Below are 26,958 nucleotides of genomic sequence, written 5' to 3' on the forward strand. Positions count from 1 at the left end.
TGCAGAAGGCTTGGAGCCGTGAGAGGCGCCTCGGGCTAAATAAAGCTGAAGGCACGGCAGCCTGCGCTGGGCAGGTGAGCGCTGCCCGCGCTCCCCGCACACCGACACCGCCCCGGACCTGATGCATCCAACTTTCCCCTTGCTCTCCGCACAAGTGCCGGGCTGGCTCCCATCCGAGGGAGGAGGTGTGCGTGGGGGTTGAAGTGACATTGGTGCGGGGCAGCACTGTGTCCGTGTGTCCCACGGCTGGGGCAGGACAGGGCAGGGCAGGACAGCCAGGGCAGGGCAGAGCAGGGTAGGGAGGGCAGAGCAGGGTAGGGCAGGGCAGAGCAGGGTAGGGAGGGCAGAGCAGGGTAGGGCAGGGTAGGGCAGGGCAGGGCTGGCAGGGTAGGGCAGCACCGCGCTCTCCGCGGGGCTCCCGCAGCTCCCCGGCCGTGGGACCGAGCGGGCGCTCCGCGGGCTCTGCCGGGGCTGGAATGTCCCGGCTCCGGTGCCCGGCGGGGCCCCGAGGGACAGCGGGACAGCGAGCAGGGGCTGGCAGCCCCCGAACACAGCCTGGCCGAGCCCCGGGACCGCGCCGGGTAACGCGGTGCCTGCCCGCTAAAGGCGTGTGGAAGTGGGGGAGAAGCGCCTGCTCCTGCTGCCGATCTCCTACGGGGCTCGCCCAAAATGCGTTACCTGCGTTTAATTAGTATTGCACAGCATCTCTGTGCCCGTCTGCCTGCCTAGAGCCGTGGTCTGCCGCCTGGTCCCTATAGGTACACACACAGTCTATAGGCACACGCGCGTAGTGCTGCATCCTTTACACCCCTGGCCAGCCTTCATTCATATTTATGCCGCGACTAAATAGTCGAGCAAAGGTTGAACGCTAACGCAGATCGGTTATATTTTTAATGTACGACCCTTAAAATAGACTGTTTTGTAAACTGCGAGTGCCTAAAGATGCTCAGCGCAGCCTCCCCCGGCCGCGCAGCCTCCCCCCCAGTAATAATAATGCTGCAGATTGTAGAAGGATTTGAGGCTGCAGCCAGAGAGAAAGGGATTAGGGCGAGAGCACTGGAAGTTAAATTGTGCTGCATATAAAAAATGGGCGGATTGGTCTCTAGATGAGAGCTTGGTACCACCTTCCTTTCTAAAATAAAATCTCTCTGGCATGAAGTCACAGCCTATTTCACATCCGGTTTACCCTGGGACGTATTACTACTGTCTTGGTAAAGAGAAAGCTTTTGTTGTATAGCGGCGGTCGGAATATTGGGAAGAGAAATTCGGGTGCCGAGCCCGGAGGAGCGGAGCGGAGCAGCGGCGGCGATGGCCGAGGCGGAGTGAGCGGCGGAGCCGGAGCCGCGCAGCCTCCGCGCCGGCGGGCGGGCACCCGGCAGGGCAGCGGCGCCGCGGACCCGCGCCCGAGGGCTCCGGTAAGGGCGGCTGCAGGCTCGCACCCCCGGGCACCCCCGGGCACACGGACACACACGGACACACACGGACACACACGGACACACGCCCGCAGCGCTCCGGGCGCTCCCGGCTGCGGGCACCGCGCGCGGGCGGCTCCTCTGCTCTCCGTCCGCAGGTACCGCCGGATCGGGGGGATTTTTTCTTTTTTCCCCTCTATTTCTCCTGCCTGAAAATCCGCAGCGATCGATGGGCATTGTCAGTTCTCTTATTTATTTATTTTTTAGCGCGGACTGATTTCCGCCGGTCCCTCGCAGAAGGGGTTTGGGTTTTGGGTTTGGGTTTTTCCCTCCCGCGGGCGCGGTGGGAGGGGTGGATGCTCCGGGCCGGGGGATGCAAAGTTGAAATGCCGGGAGGAAAACAAGTCTCGATTTACGCCTCCGAGAGGAGCAAATCTCTCGCAGTGAGTCAAAATGCATCAAATGCCCCCCTTTTACCCCCGATTTTGTTTCGAGTCGTGCCCCCCCCCTTTTTTTTTTTTTTTTTTTTTTTTTTTTTCTCCAGTGGGCGCTGCTGAAACGCTCCCAAAGCGTGGCTCTTGCTCCCATTTTGAATGGGAGAACCGGCGCTGGTTTCTCAGGCGGTGCGGGCAGGGGAGGCCGGGGGCTGCTGGGCTCTAACGCTCATTCAGAGCCATAATTAACATTTGCTTTTTCCAGCTGCAAGAAACTTTCCTTCTTCGGGATTTATTGTGCCTGGATGGGTTTATCGAAGCAGGGGGTGTTGTTGGGAGAAGGGGAGCGAGCGTGAAGCTCAACAGATCAAAATAGTTGAGAATAATTCACTTTCCGTTCTTCATCTCGAGGAGCCTTTTGCAAAGGCAGAAGTTGGCAGGACTGGGGAAGGTGATTTTTGAAGCCACAGATGTTGTCTTTCCCTTTGTAAAGGGGCTGATTCCAGGGCAAGTTAGGATGCAGTGTCGTCCCTGAAGATCTCTATCCACACTTTTCCTGCCACAGCCAGCTCGTTCCTATCCAGTCAGATTAGCTCAGCCCCATTCAATGCATATCTGCCGATCATCTGGCTATAAACGCATTAATTATATCTCATTGCTCACATACCACTTTGTAACGGTGTTTTATTGATTTAAATTGTCCCTGAGAGTGTGCAGTGAATTGGGGGAGCTTTATTTAAAGCTACAACAACATTTCTATGTACAGTGCTTCATTTTCTCAGGCATGCAAAAACCCCTCCAATTCCAATACAGGCTTCGTATTTGTTAACCTTATTTATGTAATGAATCCTAAAAATGGACTGTATTCCAGCACACTTCGAATTGCTATGTAAAAGGACCTGCAACATCTCCTGGGCAGTTAGTTGAATCTGCAGCACTGATGCCACAAATATCAGCTAACTTTTTATTTTACAGTTTATTAGAAAGCAGGAGAAACTTTCTGAGTTTATTACTTCTTGCTCAAAGGTAAACTGAGAGTAACTCAGTAAAGTCTGGAGAGAGTACAGGAGATGTTTGGAGAGGAGGAGAAGGCTGCTAATGCAGAAACATTTCCTAGCAGCATTCAGAGACTGGTAGAGATTTAGGAGAGAGATGGTGTGTAGGTTGTCAGCACATGGTTTCATTATGAATTGTGTCCTTTAGCCCTAAAGTGAGCCTATGTAGCAGCAGATCATAGAGTTAGAATCTGCTCATTTTAGTCCTTTTCTGATGCTGTATTTAAGGGAAGAGGTGGATTGTTGTGTCTCTAGAAGAAAGTTGCTTCCATCTCATCAAAGCAGAGCAGTGGTTGTGAGGAAAGCACCACTCTCCTCAGTCACACAACCACACTGTGACACCTTCCCAGAGGCTTGGAAGGGCTCAGGCTGGTTCAAATCAAACAAAAAAGGCAATTACACTTGGTTATCTGGAAATGCAATGGAGGTGCCTTGACACACTTTCAACCCAGGGGGAAACTGAATAAGAATTGCCACAGAGTCTGGGGACAGCAGCTTTTACTTGTAACTGTTTCTGCTAAAGTTCAAGAGTAATGCATAAAGAATACACCCTGACCACAAAACAAACCCCATCCTTGGTCTGTGGGTCTAAAAGTAAAAGGTAACCAGGAGAGCAGCCAAGGCCATGCACCCTTATTCAGAATGGCATCAGCTCTACTCTTGTGAGGTCATGGTCTGACATCACATTATTCTGCAGAAGTTTCCAATGTCAGATTTTTACTTAATACCTTTTTTAATGTGGGGGATGTTAATGGTTGTTTTCCTTCTAGTTCCAGAGTCCACCATGAAGAGATTCCTGGTGCTTTGTGACTGCCTCTGGGCCTGGAGCCTCCTCCTCAATGCACTCACTGAGAAAAGGTGGGGAGATATTTTTTAATGCACCAACAGATTTTAGGAGCCCTTAATTTAATGTAGCAGCATAAGACAAATACTGCATGGGCTGCACTACCACTAAGTGTATTGGGGGAAGTTAATCCCTGGTCAAGTCCCACATAACTGCGACTAATCTAAGTGAAGTTCAAAAGAAAACTACAGTTTGTTTGCATGAAACTTTTTTGTTCAATATGGTGAAGAGAATAAGCAAAAGCTTTCTGAAAACAAATTGAAACTAATCTACCTCTTAAACACCTGTGCAATTTTTTCTATTCTTATATAATGACTACTCAGAAATACAAGTTTCTTCAGAGGGGAGAAAAGTATAATAAAGGGTTATTTTTAATCTATATTAAGTGCTTTCAGTAACTTTGTTGTGCCTGCAAGCAGAGGCATAATTTAACTTTGTCAGTCAGGACTGTATGCTAACTTAGTAGTTGTATTGAAAATCTGAAGTAGACCTTCCTGCTGAAGGGAGGCTGCTTGCATGAAGAAGAATTTGTAAGCTCAAAGCCCATGACAGTTATATTTGAAAGACCATTCAGCACTGAGTATTTGTGGAATATTTGGTGAAATCATAATCTAAAAATAATGTTAGTATTAAGAAAAATCTGTAACCACACAACACCTCATCAAACAACTATTAGCAGAGACTGTAAAGCAGTTTGGAATATGCTTGAAGTGCTGCCTGCAATTCAAAATTCAGTGAAGACATTTATGAAGACTCTCAGATGTATTTTTGTATTATAAAAAACATTAATGTGCTTGTCAATGATGTTACCTAATGACCAGAAAGCAGTAGAATATTTTTATTGTCAATAGTGATCTCTAAAAGATCTATTTGTGCCTTGATCTCCACAGTGTCTTCTTAGGCATTCACAGTTCTAGAGGAACTTATTTTCTAACTGCCTTGAAGATTTTAAATTTGTGTGGAGTGGTAATGGACAAAGGTTCATCTGCACAAACATTTCCTTAAAAACAAATAAGAGTGGGTGATTCATAGAACAGCTGCTATATCAAATAATCTTTTAGGAAAAAAACCTTTTATTTTTATACTATATTAAGATTTGAAGCATTCCTGAGGTGCTTCATCTGACATAGCTAGAGAATTTTGTGAAAACCCATTTATTCGATAGATATTTGCACATATATCTGTGTACATATATTTATTGTAGCTGTAATGGGTGCATGTGCATTGTCAATGTGAGAATTAAAACACATTGGACCAGAGTTTAGAAATCCAATGGTGTGTCAGGAATATAATGACCTGTAGATGGAGTCCGTGCACAGTTTTTTATGAGACTGGGGTTTAATGTGAAAACACAATTGCATGCAGTAATTTTTTCTTCAAAATGTGCACACCTTACATGAAGTATTTCGGGGTTTCAAGCCATTTTGTCGTTGTCAGTTGCCTTGCTTTCCCTCTGGAGTGCTGTTAGTGCTTTATGATAAAACACCACTAATAAATTAGATAAGGTGTCTTTTTTACAGGAAGACAGTCTTCCCATGTCACTCCTGTTATCATAAAAAAGCCCAGCAAATAGGACTATTTTAATATGTGTGTTTTGAATGAAAAATCACAATCCCTCTGGAGTTACAGCTACTCCATATATGCACAAATGTTCAGAATCTTCCTGTTGTGCCCATGTCACTTAAACCTCACGGTGCTTTTACCTTGGCTAAGATGGTGGGAAGAGCAGGTGAGGGCACTGAGGAATGGGACTTCCACCTGGGAGTGGGGCACAACTGCGCTGCCTACAGCCCATCTTCCTGCTGCCTCTCACAAACATCCTCATTTATTTCCCAGTAACATTTCTGAAGTGGTTCTGTATCCTTTTTCCACCTTAATACTGGTGACCTTCTGCTATCCTTGAGATATGTATGAAGAGCAGCTTTTTTTCTGACAATGAGTGTTAATATAAAATTTCATCCACTAAAGGTCGTGTGTTGAAATTCTGGGGAAGGTGTATGAGGAAAGATCCTTTAAAAGATAAAATGCTTGCTAGAGACAGCAGAACTTGTTATTTGGTAAGATAGAGGAAGCATAAAAAATATTGTCTGTGACTTAAAATTCAGTTTTAGGCATGATCAATAAATATAAATCAACCTACTTTTTATTAAATGAAGTTGTATGATATTGTTAGAAGAAATTAATACTATTTTTAAAAAACTGTTAGGTATTTTGCTTTTTCATTAGAAATAATGATTTATATGCATTAAAACATCCCACCCTATAGAAATAAACCAAAAATTGTTAGGACTTCTGTGGATGTCAGTCCTGAAACTGATCTAAATTTGTAGTGTTAAATACTCAAAACTGTTCTGCAAATTTAACTTGGAACCACTTCCAGGTACCTAAGAACAGGGTATCCCTCCTCCTTCCCTCTGTATTTGATCCAAGTGGAACACAAGTGTGGGATACACAAAGGATGTCTGACTGATGCAGCTCACAGAAAAAAGCATTTCATAGGTATTTTAACCGAACCTGATCATTTTGTGTACCATATTCCTGCTGAGAGGGTCTTTAGTGGTTAGAGCAGGAAGGGCTGGCAGGGCACCAAGAGCCATGTACCCCAAACAGGAAACAGGCTGGCCAGTGGAAGAGTCACTTCTGTCACTAAACCTGATCCTCAGCAAAGTGTCTGGTGCTGCACTGTTGCTCCAGTTCAGCAGTAATGCCTGCAATAAAATGATGTTTTGAAAAGCAGCACTTTTGCTTTTATCCCTGATGACTCCACGTGTTTGTAATGGAAGTCTTCCCAGCAGTGAATGAAAAACTGCTGCAGGGTTAGGATTTAAGACAAGTGTAATCTATGATTAAGGGAATCATCTGTGACAGGGTATTAGGTAAAGGTCTCAGATTTAAGAAAAAGGTTGATTCTGGTGTCATCTACAGCAGACAGAAACCATTAAGCCTAAGGATTTCATTCTGATTTGTATTGATGGAAGCAAGATTTTGGTAGCTGAGTTCAAAGAGCTGTAATTTTATCCTTCTTCAAGTAAAATTTCGGACCTTTGACTGAGTTAGAGATATACATAGAGATCTATAAGGAAAGATTTATACACACAAGAGATTTTCATATCAACAGATGGTTTTGTAAGTATTTGAAAGGCAGGGATGGAGATATTCCTCCAGATCTTAACTGCTAGAGGAAAACGAGAAATAAAAGCAAAATTACATCTCGATCTATGAAAATGTACATTCACTCAATCTACTTCTGTATTTAAAAGAAGATATCTCTATTTTTGTCAGTACTTGTCAGTGTATTAAATTACTGTATCTTTCTTTGTATGCCATTTAGAGCTATTATGAATTAAACACCCTACTCTTTGCTGACAAATGAGCATTTTTCTGAGGAAAACACATATTAGCACCTTATAAACATTAAGGAGTAATGAGAGAAACATTAGGAACTGGCATTCTATTTTTTCACCATTTATGGAGGGGCACTGATTTTTTATGATTCTAAAAATCTTAGAATTGAAGGAGAAAATATAAACATGCAAGAACTCTACAAAGCACTAAAATCTTGTTACGCAGAGGAGGTTATGTGACCCTAAACCTGTATGAGCGAGATTAAACGGATTTTGGAATTACTTTTTTCTAAGGTTATTGGTGGATTACTGTTTTTCAGTGCTAACTGTTGTGTATTTCAGCTATGGACAAACCTCATCACAAGATGAACTTAAAGACAACACCACAGTGTTCACCAGAATATTGGATCGCCTTCTGGATGGCTACGACAACCGGTTGAGACCAGGACTGGGAGGTGTGTTGTATTATGATTTTCAGTGTTACATGATAGATAAAAAGTCAGTTTAAACATTATCATTTTTTTGCATAATATCCTTGTTTTAATTCTGTATATATATTCACATAAAGTAATGCTGACATACAGCTTTTTTCCCCCAAAAGCCATGCCTTCCCTGTCTTTTGCATACTTGGTTTTCTCACACATAAACCCTAAAGAAGAAAATGGTTCACAATTCAAGAAGGCCTCTGAATGGGTAATAAAACTTTGAATGTATAAAGAATAGAAGATAAAAAATACAACCTGTGACCTGACAAATGACAAGTTGATGAATGAGGCCTAAATAGGCCTCATATATCTATGACTATTTTCATGAGGATTTGTTTTTTTAAAAGCGAAAGTATCAATCTATCCTAGCAGATTGTCTCAGAGAAGTTTTTAAGATTTTTTTCCTACTTGGATATGTAAGGATTTCTTCCTGTAACATTTTTTCTTCACAGTTTGATAAAAACTTCTTTCTTCTTCTGCTCTTGGTGCTGAATCCAGAGAGAGGCATAAAACCACATAGCAATTATGTCTTTATAAAAGCATTGTTACAAAAGCTGGTCTTCATCAACATCTCTGTGTTCAGTCTTTGATTTGTTCTAGTGTGACATGGTCCCAAAATTGGGTCTTAAAAGCTTACTGTTCACAAACATGGAAATTCTAAATGGACAAGCACAAATCTGTTATTTCCAGTACAGGGAAAGGTTGGCTTTACTTCTTTCAGACATCCTTTTTCTGTTTTCCTTTTGGACTCTTCAGATAAAATAAAAAAGAGCAACCCATCCCACGAAATATAGTTCAGAGTGTTTTCCTGTACTCACTCTCAGAGGAACTGCAATATAAGGGGATATTACATTAAGAATTCTTCTATCATCTCCTCTGGATGAAATGGAAGGTAATTACGTGTAAGGTTATGCTGTGGTTTGAGGCTACCATCCTGCAACTGTTCTTGAATTGTGAGCCAGGCCCTTCAATAAATTGACTTCACTGATTTTGAGGAATGGCTAAAGATAAAATTCTGATTAAAAAGTATTAATTACCACATTTAAAAATGTCCTGGTGTATAAATCTTTGTGTGCCACTTCAGGTAATAGACAACAAAATAAGAGTCATTTTTTACTTTTATCTACCAGTATTATTGCCTGCTTTCTTGTGAACCCTTGACCTAGGGTAGATAAATGTTCCTTTATTCTTTGTTTAATGGAACTGTAGAGTTCAGTCAGCTACTCTATCACAGTAAATAAAACACAGAAGGCAATAAATAAATGGGATTGAGTCTGGTACATGTCTACAAGAAAAATCTGAGCATATGATGATTTCTTATATGAGTTTTATAGCTATTATGATGTTTTTAACAGATACTAGAAGGGAAAACAAAGGGAGATGCAGGGAAAGGATTTTCTCTCGCTCTCTGATTGCAATTTAGAGAACTAAACATATCAGTATCAGCTCCTATGTCTGTGTCTTCATATAGATGTTTCTGAATGCAGACTTCAAAGGTCTACTCATGAAAGAATCGTCTGGTCCAGTTAAAACTTACTCCTGACAAAAAGGAAATTAACCTGTTCACAAAGTTAAATGGCAATGTGCATGGATTTTGAAAGCAACAATGAGTGATGGGAAATATGGGATGGAGGGAGGGAAGGATTGGAGTAGTTTCTCTACTTAAGGGTTAGAGAAACTTAAATTATCTTTGCATCCTTCCTTTTTTGAATTGTGTTGCCTGTTCCTGCCTGTAACCAAGAACCTTGAATTAAAATTTTTCTTCTGCACAGTATACTATATTTTCATGGTGTCAGTTCAGCAAATTTCTCTCTTATGTTTGTCAGCTTTGGACACTAGAAAGAAGAGTACCGTGGCTTTAAAGAAAATCCCACATCTGATTAAAATTGTGAGCAGTAAATTAATGTTTGAAATCAAGTATAGTAAGAAGCATAGAAACTCTTCTGATTATTGAATAAGACATTATTTAAAAGTTATAAATTATTATAGATTATTATAGATTGCAAAAACTAGGGGAAAATACCTAGGCTGATGTTTTCAGTCCTAATAGCAACTTTTATAATAAAGGGTGTGGAAATTCACATCTTCAGAACCTTTTTTCTAAGGTATCTAAATGTGAGTCAAGAACCTCAGGATGACTCAATTTTGACAGCTAAGTTAGATTCTCGGTATAATGGGGAAATGTATTCTGAAATGTTCCATGCATAAAAATATTCAGTGACAAATCTAAACCAATATATAAAATATAGCATGGGTTTTGGAGTTGGAAGTTCAGTAGTCTTCCATCATAGCATGATTTGGTACTGGAAATTTTAAAATGCATGGAAAAGCAGTGGTTTCATTTTTCTTTCCAACATCAGTGATGGCTTCTGGTTAAATATTTTGATCAGAACACAATTTTTATCCACTCTGAAGCAAAAGTTAAGAAATCTACCAATGTAACAATATTTTTAGATATATAGAATTAGCTCTAAAATGAATTCCTTCCATTTTAGCTGTGGTGTAGCTATCGGAGAATTTAAGAGGCCAGAGAACCTCATTATGTGTTATGTCGATAAATTTCATGCTGTTAGGCACAGTGTACATCTGCCTATCCCTGAGTGCACTAGAGCACTCTTCCAATCATCCAAAACTGTCTATTCTATTCTTTCTATGCCTTCTGAGAACCAGCAGCTCAGGTAAAACAATGCCTGGTGAGTCTCTTACAGAAAAGGGCACATTGCAGAAAACTCTGGTTATCCCAGTGTACTCCTCCTGTAGTGCAGGTTTTCAAATCTGTACACCCACAGAAACAGAAAATAAACCAATTTATCTCTTTCTTGCCTATGGAATAAAAGGTAAATGATAGTTCCTTCAGTAAGGTTATGTGGTTTTCCTTCCTTGCCATTATGTGTATGTATGATGAATTCAGTGATGAAAAGCTCTATTTAGTTACTGAAAAATTGTAATGAATTGTGAAAGGGATTGGATCTTGATCTTGGTTCTACTTATTTAGAGGAGAAAATTAATCCTTTTTGAAATAGACATGATGATATTTCTCAATCCCAAGTTTGCAAACATCCTGTCAGTGTGGTGAACAGTTTTAATGCTTGGTAGAAGTGCTCTGGTGTAGCCAATGAGGCACCATGAAGCCAAGAACAACCTACTGGAGAAATCCCATTGCAAAGATTCATTTTGTACATTTCATTGTAGCAGCTGTTCTATATATTCGTGGAAAAGCCAGGGTAAAAGGTGGAGCATTAAGATAAGGAAAAATTTCAAGGTGTTGAATTTTGCATCACTCTTTGAGCATGCACAGAATAAGTACTAGATTACAATTAACTCTGCCCTTGCCTTTTTTTGCATCTTTTTTTGAGGTATTACTTCAAAAGGGAAAAGTCATAGATGCTCCATAAAGACTATGGGAATGGAAATTATCATCAGATAACCCAAGAAGGCCATATCTGAAGTTCATTGAGAACCACTGAGCAGTTTGCCATTAAACAAGGGGGAAAGAAAGAATTATTTCTCATTAACCAGAATATTATAACGAGAATATTATACAGTGGAGCTGGTGACCCACAGGGAAAAATTATAGTGATTGAATATGCTTGTAATTCAAAAAATGGCATCATTGGTAAAATTAGTCTGATTATTTTTAAAAAGAGCATGCAACACCATATTATGCATTAGCACATTTGCACTTCTTATCAATAATTATTGATATAAATTATGTTATTTACTTGTTTTGCCTCCTTCATATGTGGTCTTAGTCACTTAGGCAGACACTGCTAGGAAATAGCATCTGTTGTATCCATCCATAAACATGAACAAATAGTTACATTTAGTTATTTATGCATGGAAAACAGAACTTCCAAAATGAATGTAAAAATGTTGTGAATGATACTGGAGGACACCTATTGACTCTATGAGAGGATAATCATTTACAAAAAGCAAGGAGGAGGATTTGCAGAGAGTAACATATTGAAGCTGAAAAGAGGAAATCATGTCAGACATTAGGGGCAAAAACAGAGGGAAGTCACTGAGGTAATGGCATAATTTTCTGTGGAAACTGCCTGGGCTGTAGAACTAGAGGTGATCAAAAATGCCTAAATAATAAAGATGCTGATCTCTATTCAGATACATAGTCCTTGAAAAACCAAAGGATCAAACAGAAATAAGTAGCAAAATGCATTTCAGTGTCTAGTGATCTCTCCTAGTAATGCACTGTGGCTAGAGTGGGAGGTAAAAAAAATGGAAGAGCAATAAAAAAGGGTGGAAAAAATAAGTTCTTCTACCAGGTTTGAAGTGCCACAGGGAGATGGGGAAGACTTGCTTAGGGCAGGTTGTATTTGGTGATGAGATTCATTTGCATGAAATCAGGGGCAGCTATAGATTTTCTAAGACTTTTACCATTTTCATCTCATCTCCCTAAAATTAAAGGATACCACATGCTCTGAGACATTTTAAATCAGAATAAAGGTAAATGTGGCTTATCCCTTTGAAAGGGATTTTGTAGTAGAAAGGTTGATGCAGAACAAACAACAGTGAGTTTGATTTGACAGACCAGAATCTTCCTGAATTAAATTTGGTTTTACTGTTGGGTTGAATGTTCAGTAGATCACCCCAAGTCGATTATCAACTTGAGTATTGAACAGAATTATACTTATTTTATGCTGTCAGTAAAAGATATTTGTTGATGGCTCCTGTGTGATGTTTATCAAGATTGAGTGGGGCTGTCCTTAAGTGGAATGTCAGTCCATCTCAGGCAATTCATTACTTCCACAGAGTGGAAGGGATGGGGAAATGAACCTCATGGTATTATGTGAATTAGATTTTAAGTTTCAGCTGTATGAGAAAATGATATATAAACATAAATTTCCTCTTGGCTATTGAGGTCCCAATGGAAATTGTTGGTTTTTTACATATCTGGGCTAATATAAAGTTTAGGGAAAATAAAGGTTTTGTTTGTATGCATAATAAAAAGTTAAACTTAAATGATTCTACTCTAAATGAAAAGACCTCCCCCCTACACATTATTCTACATATTATACACATAAGTAAAGGAGGACCAGATGCTACCCTTGACTTTGTAAAATTGAGGGGGCTGATTTTGGTCTTTTCTTCCACTCTGTAGGCACCAGATTAGTGTAAAGGCAATTGTAAAAAGCCTTAGAAAACCCTAGGAAAATAGATTCAATACAAGAGTGGGGAGGTAGGTAGGATGTGAGCAGCTTTGAGCTGTTCATTGGCATGTGCAGGTCCCAGTGACCTCAGCACAGACTGCAGTGGCTGATCACAGCACAGCTCACTCTTCTCCCTTTTGGTCTCTACTCTTACTAATGCAGCAACACAAAATTCCTATGAGTGCATTTGTTGTTGTTCTTCAACCAAAACACCTCACAGGACACAGCTGGGCTGATTAGTCTAAGCATACAGGTATCACAATTCCTTTCATTCAAAGCCAGAGGAAATGTCTCCTCCATATAAATAATTATAGCACAGACAGACATGAGACATACAGGAAGAACAAGTGCATTACCAAAAAATGGAATTAACTTCAACCACCAAAATGTGCAATTCAAATAAACCTTGTGCTCAAGTACTGGCAGATCATAAAGGGAAGTATTTCATGTATGGTCTCTCCTGATAAATAGGCTTATTTCCTGCTGTTAAAATAAATCTGTATTTCTTATTTTGTTCTCAATTTATAATCCAGTCACAATTCTAGCAATAATGAGATCCCTGGGAGTTTAAATCAAAATATTTATTGTTACTAATTTTGAGTTTACGCTAGTCTAGCATCATTAGCAAAACATATTGTTTGTAAACAGAAAAATTACAGCAGTTGAGGTTGGCTGGGGCTTTTGTAGCTGTACCTGGATCCATTGCCCAAAGCTGAATTCCAGTGTCTGGGTGTGGTGCTCAGCTGCTTTTCTGCTGCTCAGTAACTGCTTGGACCCTGTGGTTGCCTTATAATCAAACCAGTAAGTCATTATTAATTTCCTGAGGGCTTTTTACTGAAATTGTTACATGTTCTGCAAATATCCCTACATTACTTACTTCTAGTTCTTGAGACAGATGTCATAGTCAAGAGACAGTTATGCATCTTTAGAGCTGCTGGATTTCTCCTCAGCAATCCAGTCAGCTCCTGACCTGAGCCTGGTTTGGTCAATAAGACTTTTATCCAGTTTTTAGGAGTACTGTGAAGGTTTTGAATCCAGCTCAGGATTTGTGGTTCCTGAAAAAAGCATTCTGAGCATTTGAAGCACAATTTGAGCCTTCCCATGGTAATCAAGATGCAAATTGAACATGGGTAACCTTGATTCTAAATATATATATATATATAGCTCAGCTGTATTAGTAAACACATGTCCTGTGCAGGAGTGACTCAGAACTTCTGAAGCACTTAACTAAGCACAGTTGAATCATCTAATTAGTGAAACAGTAAACAAAAATTTCAAAACTTCCACATGGCTTTGGAGTGGCTAATCTTTTTCTGTGCTTTGATACACACTTTTTCATTGGTCTTGAAAGTGAGGCACACACCAAAGAAAAAAATTTGGTGGACTGTACATTGGTTTATCTGCATTTGAGAGGATTAGATGCACTGCAAAAGTGTAATCAGTGTGAAGATAACAATCTCATCTGAGTTCACAATCTGAATTTTCTAATTTTCATGTGATTTATGTGCCACTTAAATTATTTTCAACATTATACAGAAATAAAAAGCATCACTTATTTTTTCACTCCCTTGGAAATCTTCCTTCTTAGTGCAGAAGTCTTAAGTTTCCATTTTGTGTCCTCGAGTGGTTTCCTTAAGTCTCAGCCTCTCTTCCATGATTACATGTCTCCCAAAGCCAGAATTGATGATAGTATAACATGATATGCTGCTCATTCAAAGAGCAGGCAAACCATTCTGGTGCAGGCAAAGCAGCTGAATTATATTAAATAGAACCTTGCTCAGATTTCAGACCTTTAAGGGACTCAGCATCCCTTTGTGTTTGAAGAGCTTCTAGAATCTTCTCTATCCCAAAGTGCCTCAGAGGAGAGGACAAGAGGGGTGAGGAACCAGGATGAAAGAGCTTTAAAACCATTTGAGAGCCACATTTCAGTATGTGAGAGGCTGATAGGTTTCAGGATGGTGTCAGTTTCTGAGTCCTAAGGAAAGGTGACTGGGTAGCTGGAGTCCCTTCAGCAGTGTTTTACTGGACCCTGTGGGACCTCCCTGTCCTTTTTCTGCCCTCTGTTCCCACATGGCCTGAGCTGAACTGAGCCTCCTGAGCTTCTGTGACCGGGATGGGCTGAAGGACAGAATCCTTCCCTGCCAAGCCAAGTAATATCTGAACAACCACATGCCTCTTTCAGTTCCAGAAAGTCAAATTCTCACCATGAGCTTCTTTAGGTCCAGAGACAAATAGATGTCAAGAAAATACTGAAATTCCTTTAAGTCAATTAAAAAGTCTGTAAATAACTATGAGGTCACGTATTAATTCAGCTGGACGCCTAAGGAGGAAATTTCACCTATCCAGTACTTTCCTCAGTAGTAACTGTATTTTGTACACCTCTCAGTCACAGATATAGAGAATAAAAATAATATATTATTTGTAATAATAATATATTAATTTTATCATATAGAGCAGTTCAGCCACATCACAGTATTTTACTTTCCTTGATTTTGAATAATAAATTGGAAATGTGACCATTTTAATGAGTCCTGAAGATTACTTTTGATATCACCTAATTTTTGCATTAATTTATTAACAGAGTATAGTTCATCAACTGCATTCCTAGACCAACAGTAGAATCAATTCTAATATTACCTTTTGATTTTTGCTGTCTCACAAAAGGACATATTTTATTGTGTCTATACTAGCTATTTATAGGAAACTGTTTCCATTTTTATATCTTTAGAAGTTGCACTCTTTTTGAATGAAAGTGAAAGAGCTGAATGAGCATTGTGAAACACTGATTCTCATTAGAACTTTTGCACAGATACACAAATGGATATTGTAACTGGCTGCTTAATTCTGAGTTCATTTTCTTCCCTTCAGTCAGAATTTTCTTGTCAGATGGAACAAATTGTATATAAACAGTCCAAAAATCAGATGGTTAAGTTTTTCATTAAATTCATTAATTATTTTGCAATAATTTAATTAATTATTTTGCACTGTTTAAATAACATTATACAGATAGCTACATATATGTATCTTAGTCTTGGGAAATTTTTGTCTACTGCAGGTCTGCATACTATACATTTACTGTAGTGCTTTCTTTAGGATTACTTTTAACATTTCAGATTTCTCAATGTATTTATTTTTGAAAGTTATTTCAGAAATGTTATCACTTTTTCCATGTTTGAAATTCCTACCAAAACCCCTATGCTGGTTTGTGGAGACAATAGTAAATGCATTCAGACCTAAATGACCACAACTTTGGGAAGCTGATGGGTTTACTGCACTCAATACTGCTTGGACTCTTGGTCCAGGTGGTGTTACTCCCTGCAGCTGCATTTAATTCACCAGGGTTACTGTGATATATGGCATCCTGGGTGAATATTTTGCTCTTTGTGCCCTAGAAAACACTAGCATGCTCAGAAGTGACTGATCCTGTGTGCGTGTGCAGAGGGAGAGGGAAGAAAGGGGGAAGTTCAGCTTTGGTGTTTCTCAAAATGTCTTTGCCAGTCCAAATGGAGAAGCCAGATGTTTGACCTCTTTTCTGAGATCACCACCAGTTAAGGCATCTCAGCACTTGTGACCACTAAAATCACTGGTTTCTTCTGAAATACCCAATTTCACTGTGCCATGGGGCAAATGGACATCCTGGAAATCATGGAGGGGTCCAGCTCTATGATGCACATATGCATATAATCTGTGTCATGTACATGTTACAGATTTCTGAAGTATTATTTGTACTAATCTATCATTTAGGCCTATAGGACTGAAGAGCTCACGTTCTGAAAACATTTACACAGATGATTCCAGAAGGGAAGCTTAGCTGATGTTTATTTGGAAAAGTTTTAACTCTTTTTTGTTTGTTGAAGTAAAGGGTAATACAACCATTTCTAACTAATACCAATAAAGTATACTCATGTTTTGATACACCATAATGTATTTTCTCTCTTTCTTCTATGTTCTTGGTCTCAATACAAAATACATAACTCACAAAGCTAGGGTTAATTATTAGAGACCTTATTTTAGCTTGCCCAGAAACTGAGAATCCAATGAGATATTAGAGTACTGTGTACAATATTCAGCACTGGTTATAGTATCAGAAAAGAAGATTTATCAGTCAAAGAATGAAAAGATTTCCACAACAGCAGAACTGTTTCCACTGCAGCTTCTGTACATTAAAAAGTTCTGTGGAAAAACGGTAAAAAAAACCCCATTACTGACAATATTGACTGTGAAATTACTTCTGCAGTAAATTCTCAGGATTGTATTGCAGACCAATTTCAGAATGGCTAATCAAAGCCAATAATTTCTCTATTTATTGTGAAAATTGGTAGTGGTTAGATCTAACGAAGGCTGTTTATAGACACTCACTGTCCTAATTTCCTGCTTCATCAGAGCGTGTAACTGAAGTGAAGACTGACATCTTCGTCACCAGCTTTGGGCCTGTCTCAGACCATGATATGGTAAGTGATGGCCTGTATTTCTACAGCACTCATTTTCTCCTGACTTTTTAATTTGGAGGATAAAAGATCTGTGCAATAACTTATTTACCCCCTTTAAGGCTGGGCTCTCTTTGAGCCTCTGATTCGAAGATGCCATCAGGTTTTCTGTGCTGCCATTCCTGCTGCTGTGACTGCATTTAAGTGCCCTGAAATTAGAAGCCTCAGTGACTTTAATAATGTGTTTTAACAGACTTTATATTTGCTACATAATATATTATGAAATGCATTACGGTTTGGACCTGTATTCTTCTGAGAGTGATTGCTGAGGTCCTTGCTGGCACATCACTGATCCAATTTGCCAAGAAAGATCATCATCTTAAAATGCAATTAACACTTATGCCTATGGTGTGACATCTGTACAGTCTAACCTGTATTTTTATATTAAAAGCTGCTGATCAATGGAAAGTGACTTTCCTAGATCTTGGCTGCTAAAAAGAGAAGATTAATGAGAGAATTAGTGTCGCTGCTTTACGGAATGAATATTAAAATCAAATTGCCAGATAACTGCAGGGAATGGAGATGTTCAGAAAACTGAATGAAGATGTTGTGAGCCCTGGTCTTAAGAGATACCAAGAGTTGTGTAGAAATATGGATAAGGTACTTAAAATTTTCCATATAAATGAGGTTTGCGCAAGTAGGTGGTTATTGAGAGGGGTAAAGCCTGGTCAGCAGCCCCCAGTGTCTGCTGAATGCTGTATTAGGATGAATGCTAGAAACATCCTTGTTGATCTAAATGAAGAAATGAAAGCAGTTCAAACTTGTAGCTGGCTACATTTAGCTAAATACATGTAGCAAAAGAAAGATTCAAGGAAAAAAAAAAAGAATAAGTAGAGGTAAGGAACAAGTTCCATTTCTGATAACAAAATTATCAGCTGCTTAATTTGAACTAAAAATGTAGCTAAGCCTTAAACACCAGGTTATTACAAGTTTCTGACTACTCAAAACAATGTTAAGAAATGGAAAACCAGAAAAAGTAACTTTTACAAGACAGTTTATTTTTCTAAGTGAACTTTATGAAAAGACACCATCTTTTGATTGCTTGGAAAACAGTACTTATAAAAGTACAGTTAAACATATAAATGCTATGATACCCATACCATGTTGACTCCTGTTTTTCAGTCATTTAAACAAGAGAAAGAATTCATCATCGTCTTAATAAAATGTGTGACCAAGAAACACAGAGGCAGGTGTTCATATATTTTGAAAACTAAAGAATTCACAGAGAAGTATTTAGTGTAAAACTCCTACTCACCTCCCATAAAAAGTAATGTGTGCGCAGCCCACTCATGTTAAACCTTTGCTTGAGGAACTAGGTGTGAAAGCAGAGACAGAAAGATAAATTGGAGAGTTTGCCAGAGCCCAGAGTTTATCTGGATTTCACTGCACGCTTAGTGCAGAGTGCTCTGAGCACAGACAGGTTGGACACCTCAGCTGGGGCTGCCCTGGTCCCCATGTGCAGCCTGGGCTGGGCTGTGGGAGGCTTTGGGCAGGCAAGGGGGGGATGAGCTGAGCCTGAGCCTGGGCTGGGGCTCCTCCAGCTCCCCCTGAGTGTTGGGAAGGCACAGCCACCCCGAACACACCTCAGCCATTTGAGGTTTGCAGGATGCAGGGAGACACCTCCATGGACAATCAGGGTGCTCCTGCCCACTCTCAATACACTCCTCTAAGAGCAGCATGGACATAACCTGTTAATCTATAAAGAGATTGTCTTGGCTTGTTCTTATACTTGTAAATAAAGTTATATGGGAGAAAAGCATTTTTTTAAAAAAAAAACATCGTTTTTGGAAGAGCTTTGCAGGTTTTCAGGCATGGGAAAGATAAAAGACATGCCTGAAAACCTGCAAAGTGACATCATTTCAGCGTGTTTGCAGGTTTTCAGATATGCTTACATGGTGGATTGAACTGAACAACAGATACCTGGCTGTTCTCATGCAAACTGTCATTTTTGTGAAAATTTTTGATGTGTATTTTTTGGACTAAGAAGTGTTTCAAAATTAACTTCTTCAGAAAGACAGAATTTTTTTCTAGTAAACCTTCATTCCCAGTTTTTCTGTACAGTAAGCTTTTTGGGGAATGATTATTTGCCTTAGTGTCTTCCTATACAGAACCTCATGCAGACCATAGAGTGGTCTACCCTGTGAATAAACAATCACTTCTCCCTGTGAATAAACAATCTCCAGGGAGAAGTATTGGAAGAGCAAACTAGAGAACATTTAAGTCAAAGTGTTATAAATATAACATAATATTATAATAAAATAAAATATAAAATACCATAAAATACCATAAAATTTATTCAAAGTTCAGATAGAAATCTTGTTTTTAACCTGCATAATGTGGAATGAAGAGTCTGTGCTGTGGAGAATTAATTCCAAATTCCACCTCACTCATGTGTCTGCACAGAGCATTGCTATTGTACATAGTCTAGAGAAAATCCTTCTGCTCCCCTGTTCTGTATGCCCCTCTGCTGTAGCAAAAAGCCCCAGTCAGAGTATCTGATGGCTCTAAAGATCAGCTGTCTGTCAGGATTCATTTGAGGAGAATTAATGCACATGCTTAAGTGGGTAGAGAAAGTTGAGGAGCTGAGATATCTCAGCCAAAATGAATTCAGTCTGTATGGTGCAATGACCTGGGATAGGGAAGGATTCAGCCTGTGCCAGGCATGACCTCTCAGCTGCTTTTTAATTGAATTTTATCTTATGCTGTCAGGACCCTTATCAAATCTTTCTGACTCCTTGTCCTTTTCCAACAAATGAACCTTGTGTTTGTATGAAGTGAAAAACCAGACTCTCTTTTCTCAACCTGTACCACCTCCCACTCACCCCTTTGCAGCTGAAAGAGAAAAAGGGAATGGCTTGCATGCTGAAATGATGTCACCTTCTGGGCATGTCTTTTACCTTTCCCATGTGTGTAGGAGGAAATTTTCTTTGGTGCTAGTAAAACATGGAGGAAATCCAAAATTTTAATGATGGATGCTGTCTCCTACACCTCCTTCTCTCCTACTCTGTTGCACAGCTGGGACAGGATTTGGTAACAATTCAACCTAAGGCCATGACCCAGCAAAATTCTGAAGCAAATAATTGGTTGTAAGTGCAAACTGCTTTCACTGAAGCTGAATAAACTCAGGCTTCAGCAGTTCACTGAGCAAGTGATTAAAAAAATGGAAATACAACTAAGTATGTACAAAAATGATTCACAGGTCTGGGATATAAATAAAATTTAAAAATCCACCAAACGACCCAAAATTAGAACAACCCATGTAACTACATTTCCATGTCAAAAAAAAAAAAAAATTACTCAGGCATTTCATACCCTAAAAAGCAGGAAAAACACACATCAGTAAGAATCACCATTCTTTCTTGCTAATAGTTACACAAGGAATAAACAGCTCAAATGTGCTTATGTTGTATGGAGTGTTGGTGGTTGTTAAAATGAAAGAAACATAAATCTAAAGGAATTTGCTGTGGAGACATTTTGCATGCTCCTTCCAGAATGTTCCCCTTTACTATCATGTTTATCAGGACAGCTCTATTCCTTATAGCTCTTTGTGCCCTCACACACAGGAGCTCTCTCTGTTCCAGAATTTGGCACCTCCATTTGAGGAGATCTCAGTAAAGGTTCCATTTCTCAGCCAAAAGAGTCTCATTCAGAGTAACTCAGAACCACATTGGATAGCTGTTTTTGATGTTTATCACAATATCAAAGATGGAGTGGCAGGGTGATGCTATACTGAACTTCCACGTGAGGATGGAACTTTTCCCATGGGAAATGCTGTACTATGCTGCATTCACGGTTTTTCACATTTTTACCCCATCTATATGTTGGAATATTATACATAAATATCTCTCCCTCTTAACTTCATTCCTGTTGCTTTTTCACAAATATTTCTTTCATTTCATAGTGAGTGTTGGTTATTTGGGTTGTCCCCATAGCCATGAGTCAGCCACTGCTTCTGTCCCCCCAGCCCAGTCCCTGTGCAGTCAGACTGTGGCTCCAAAGGTGCCCTCAGCTCCTGCTCTTTGTAGCCCAACCATTTCACCCATGAACCATTCCACATTTCACCAAGAGAATTTCAGTGAACTTTCAGCAGGTTGATTGCCAGTTTATGCTAATGAGACATTTAGAACAGAAGGCTGTAATAAGACCCTGCCTCACAAGGCTTATTTTACTCTGACACAAATTTCCTGTGCCACACATATTGACCACCTATCTGCAGCTTCAAATTGCAGTTCAAGTGGGAAAAGGGTTAATTATTTTGTTTCCATTTTATTATATCTAACTCATGGGCAACTTATGAAATATTTCCTGATGTTTATTGTGTTGAACACAGCAATGATGTTGTAACTGTTTTATAACCAGCTTCAGGTACATTGTAAGTAATACAGAAAATAAACTTTCTGATAATGATTAATTTCATTAATAGTCATCTTGCTTCTAGGGAATGGTAAGAACATACTTTTCACTTTTAACATTCATTTTCAAGTTCTCATATTGCAACATATGACATGATAAGTGTTTCCCTTCTTTTCTGAATTGATGTAGGAATACACTATAGATGTATTTTTCCGCCAAAGCTGGAAAGATGAGAGATTAAAATTCAAAGGACCGATGACTGTTCTCCGGTTAAATAATTTAATGGCCAGCAAAATTTGGACTCCTGATACCTTTTTCCACAATGGAAAGAAGTCAGTGGCTCATAACATGACAATGCCAAATAAACTATTACGAATCACAGAGGATGGGACGTTGCTATACACAATGAGGTGAGCCCTAAAACATTACATCCTTCATTTTGTTTTACAATTTAACTTGTGCAAGCATATTTTCCAGATAGAAAACTGGTTCCTTTTTGAGCATTATTTGATTCCTGCTTAATAATTGTTTTCACAATAGGCCTTGGGATGATGGACAAACAGAGCTGTTTGCAGTGTTTATTTTTCCCCTCCTGCTGTGCTACCTCTACAGTCCCTGGATGCGTCTTAATGCTTGATTTTAAAAAGGTTCTTACGGTATTAGGAACCCATCAGTTTGCAGAGAATCTTGATTTGGCATTGCTTTCAAGGATTCCATCAGCAAGTATAATAAAGCCTGAAAGTTTAGTATAATCTGTACTCCTAAATTGTGTGCAAGGGTCTTTAATCTTTGGATCATATATAAAGCAGATTCTAAGAACTAACAGATGCACACAGAATTCATTGACCATTCTTAATATTTCTTGTGCTTGGGATTATAAAGCATGACAGCATAAAAATAGACATTTCTTTTTCCATTGATTAAAGCATTCAGAAAGTTAGGAGAAAAAATTATTTTTGTGCTGACAGCATTCATTGGAAATATATTATTCTCTTCATGGGTAACTGAACTTCAGCTGCCCAGTTGTTTGAGGAGTTAAATAAATCCTTTCGAAATAAAGATGATATACAGTCATGCAAACATTCTGGATTAAAAACCTATAAATTAAAAAATGAAAAAAAGTGTATGTTGTCTCTATAGAGCTGCACATCCCCCCTTTATGTCTGCCATGGAATCAAAACAAGGTATAAAGGGACTCTGTTGACTTCAAGCCAAGATGGATAACTTAGCACATAAGTGAAACCACTGAGTTTTCTTTAAAAGTTTTAAAGATGTTTTTTAAAATCAGCACAAGTGTTTGGAGAAAACAAATTCTCCAGGCATTTGGGATGTTCAATTTATTGTGCAAATATCTTTCAAGACTGGCTAGACTAAAGTAGAATCATCTTGGCTGGTAACTACACAAGTCCAGGTCGATTTTTCTTGTCTTTCTAAGTGCTCAGCTGTTAGGGATTTAATCCACAGGAACACTATCTTGGCAGCACATTGTTCACATGTGTCTCTTCTTTTGATCATAACCATTCCTATTTCCTCACCTTTGCAAGTGCCTCAATGCAATCTTCAGCCTACTCTTTAAGTATTACTGTTCATTCTCTGCTGATGTGTGGTATGTGACTGTTTCTAGCTCATTTAACCTCTTTTATTGAGCAACATGTTTACACTCAAGCTGATAGCAATGAAATGATTTCAGCAAATGTCTGAGCATGCAGAGTGGGCCAATTTAATGATGGCAGCAAGGAAACAATTGCAGTTGCTAATAGATTTTCATCCTTACACCAAATGAGAAGCCTGAGCATGCCTCTGATGGACCATGAGGAAGGGCAGAGGGGCAGAGCAGCTGCACCCTCAGCCAGACAATTCAGGTCCAGTTGTAATTAATCACATAACAGATACTGTGCTGTACTTATGCTATGTGTCTTAATAGAAGTCTATTTGCTATTTCTATGAAACTAGAATAAATGTGTCCTTTTGCTCATTAATCCATTATAGATTGACTGTGAGAGCAGAATGTCCCATGCATTTAGAAGACTTTCCTATGGATGCACATGCTTGCCCCTTGAAATTTGGAAGCTGTAAGTTTATTTTAAATGGAGGTTTCTCGCATTTTTAGGCCACTTGAAAAGAATATTTTGCAATTGAGAAAACCTCAAGGTTTTAATCTTGTTTATTTTTCACGTTTTTGTCAGGGTTGTATCTTTGTTATTTTATATATATATATACACACTTATATATATATATATATATATATATATATATATATATAAATATGATATAATGGATCTTTTTTATGTGTCTTAAATATTCTACAGTGTGATGCCTGGACATTCACCAAAGATGAAAATGACAATGCTCTAAATATCTAGAAAAGTATTTTGGAAATACTTTTGGAAAAGTAACATGGAAAATGTTGTTAATCTTGTTGTTTTGTTTTATTAAAACCCAATATCAGTCCTAAAGAAAAGCAATACATGCTATGGATAACTGAATCGGTTTAGGTGAAAACAGTTTTGCTACTGTAGTCTTGGTATGTTTAGATCAACATTTTTCCTAGGATTAGAAGGTGTTTTTACGCACTCATGGAACATTTTTGGAAGTGAAAAAATCTCAGAAATCTCCAGAGTCCTACACTTGCAGCATAGATAGCCTTAGATGAGAGAACATATTCAAGTAAGTCATTGAAATATAATTGAAATCAGAATAATTGAAATCAGTGCAATCACTGACAAAGCTTTTGATAAGTTGAGAATTTTCTCCAAAACTTCAGTGTGAACAGCAAGCAGCCTGACACTTAACTAAACAAAGTATTTTTGGAAATAAAACACAGGGAAAAAAAAAAGTGGCAGTCTAATTTACTCTAGTTTGTTTAACACAAACAAGGAAGTTAAAATATATGGAAGATGTAATAGTGTACAAATTGTTTCCTCAATGCTACTTTTTTTTCCTAACAGAAATGGGTCATTTCACTGATAATGGTTACTTAGTGGCTTGATCAATTTTAGAAGTCAACAAACAGAAAACCCAATTCATTCTTCACATGGTACCCGACAGGGTGATAATTTCCTTTGGGCTGAATTGCTCTGTGTTTGCCATGAGACAGCACTGATGTTCTGTCTTTAAAGAGCTGCTGATCTCCCAGATAAGGCTCAGAGAACAAAAAGCTCATACAGCCTTGGAGTGTAACTGACAAGAGTTTGCTCCTTGAATGTTTTCTTAGAGAACACTCACAATAAATCTTTCCAAATACCTCGTGAGGGAGAGTGGAGTGGGGGAAGCTTTGCTCCAGTTTATAACAGGACAGAGACTGCGCTGGGTTCTTGATTAATAAGAGACCCGTGCACCCAAGATCCCAGTGGGATCAGGAGTCGCTGCAGGATCGAATTTCTTTTGATGTGCTCACTAAAGTGTCCCTGCAGGCATCGTGCTGGAGCTGCGGGGCAGGGAGATGGCTGATCCTGCAACAAACCTGCTAATGGCAATTTAAACCAGGAGCAGTTTCTGAACAAATCTGATTTACTAGACTGAATTTTATAGACACGACAAGACACCTATCAGAACATCTGTGCATCACTGAAGCACAGCCCAAACACCAGACCCTCTCTAGTATCAGCAGTATTTCCCATTCTTTTCCTACACTGAGTTCTTTCTGGCTCACTGTGTCCCAGATTATTGTACTCTTTGTTCACACAGTGCACAGTTTTCCAGATTACTGAGGACTTTGCCTCAGTTAAATGACTAAGATTTGCAGAAATTATTAAATAAAAGGGATAGATAACGTGGATTTGCATAAACGTCCAGAACCACACCAGAGGGGAAGAGCAAGACAGCAGAAAAACATGCAAGTGTATCTGCATCTTTTGTACCAAAACTGATCTTTTTAACCTTAAAAAATATTTTCATAATATACTTCATTTTCTTAATTGAACAAAAAAAAATCGTTGATATTTCTGATAGAAAGACCACCTCTTACATCACTCAAAGGCAATAACTGACATTCTATACTCAGAGTACAGCTGTGGACTGTCACGTTTCACAGAATTTTTTATTTTTTTGTTATTGTTGGTTTGTTTGTTTGTTTTTTCATTTGAACACTAATGTTCTATGGCAGCTGTCCTAAAAAAACAAGTAACTACAAGTGCTTGGAAAGATCATTAGACAAAATCAGGGAGTTCTCAAGGAAACTTTTCATTCACCCACTAAATTCAGGCGAGCTCCTAATTTGGGATCCTCGTGGTTTTGCTGCAAATACTGCATGAAGAATTCACTGTTGAAAACAGCCCTTAAAGCTGAATCTCTCCCTTCCTGCTCATCTGATCATATGCTATAATTATCAAGTTATAGGGTATTTCTCTCAATATTTCATTCTTAATAAAAATAGAAATATCTCCAACAGGAGAAATGGCTGAATCCAAGCAAGTTATGAAAGTGGGACTCACAGTTACACATAAAAAAAAGAACAGCTCTTATAATTAATTTCCACTTTTTAAGTGAGAATCATATTTAATACATTTGGGACATTTTTGTCAAACTAAAGCAATTAATTATAATCATCTTAATGGACTGGAAAATTTACTGGGAATGAATTTAATTGTCACAAAATCCATGCTTAAAGTGCAGACTACAATCTAACACTTAGCTCCCCAAGGTAGTGTTTGCCTAGCTCCATTTGTTTTAGATTAAATTGGATAAGAGGTTTTTTATGTCCTCCACTGTTACTCATCACTTCTTGGAGCTGGATTCCTAAAAGCCTCACAGTGAAGGAGCTGCACATCTCCTGTGGACTCTGCCCATGCTGTAGGGACCAATAAATGTTTGACCCAGCTCCAAGGCTAAAGTGATTTGCCAAAGAGCAGCTTAAGCTAGAGGTTATTCCAGTGTAAATTCAATGTGACAAATGCTAAAGAAATTCTGGAACAACAAAATGCCATATGTTGGCAAAACAAAATCAGAAAGGCAGATGCTCTCCTCAACTCTTACCACAAACATCTGATTGTCAGTTTAAAACTGAGGCCACTCTGGAAACCAGCAGTGATGGGAGCAGATGGCTGCATTGCTGCTTATGCAACGTGAATTGGGAGCTGAGGGGGGCAGCAGAACTGAGCACCAGATCTGGCAGCTCAGTTCTGGCGCTGCCCAGTGCAGCCCCTTCCCTCTAAACCGACCCAGTCGTTCTCAGTAGCTCAGGAAAGCACTCCTCTCTCTTCCAAGCTAGTCTCATATTCCACAACAAATGCTTGAAAATTAATTTTATTACTGTCTTTATGTGACTAGATTAGCAAGTCAATTTCTGTGTTTACTCTGACCATTATTTTTAAAGTCAGAATTATTAAGATGTAGATTTGCTTTTGCCATTGACTCGAAAAACATATTCCAGGATATGTT

General features: G+C 39.1%; 1 protein-coding gene across 3 annotated transcripts in view; it reads left to right on the forward strand.

Moving 5' to 3' along the window:
* The first annotated feature begins 1,029 nt into the window (after positions 1–1,029).
* GABRA1 (gamma-aminobutyric acid type A receptor subunit alpha1) overlaps positions 1,030–26,958 on the forward strand; it is a 39,403-nt gene continuing 13,474 nt past the window's right edge. The window contains exons 1-6 of one of the 3 annotated variants that reach the window (XM_054287633.1): positions 1,030–1,415; positions 3,672–3,759; positions 7,432–7,544; positions 17,123–17,190; positions 21,769–21,989; positions 23,569–23,651. In XM_054287633.1, the coding sequence (XP_054143608.1) occupies positions 3,686–3,759; positions 7,432–7,544; positions 17,123–17,190; positions 21,769–21,989; positions 23,569–23,651 (559 nt within the window). In that variant the 5' untranslated portion in view covers positions 1,030–1,415; positions 3,672–3,685. Of the gene's footprint in view, positions 1,416–1,469; positions 1,571–1,838; positions 1,856–3,671; positions 3,760–7,431; positions 7,545–17,122; positions 17,191–21,768; positions 21,990–23,568; positions 23,652–26,958 lie in introns of those variants that run through there. The other 2 variants (XM_054287634.1, XM_054287635.1) reach the window with 2 other exon arrangements.

This window comes from Melozone crissalis, unplaced genomic scaffold, assembly GCF_028551555.1.
Source record: "Melozone crissalis strain CALT ecotype California unplaced genomic scaffold, PUWL_Pcris_2 ptg000061l_1, whole genome shotgun sequence".
Taxonomy (NCBI): Eukaryota; Metazoa; Chordata; class Aves; order Passeriformes; family Passerellidae; genus Melozone; species Melozone crissalis.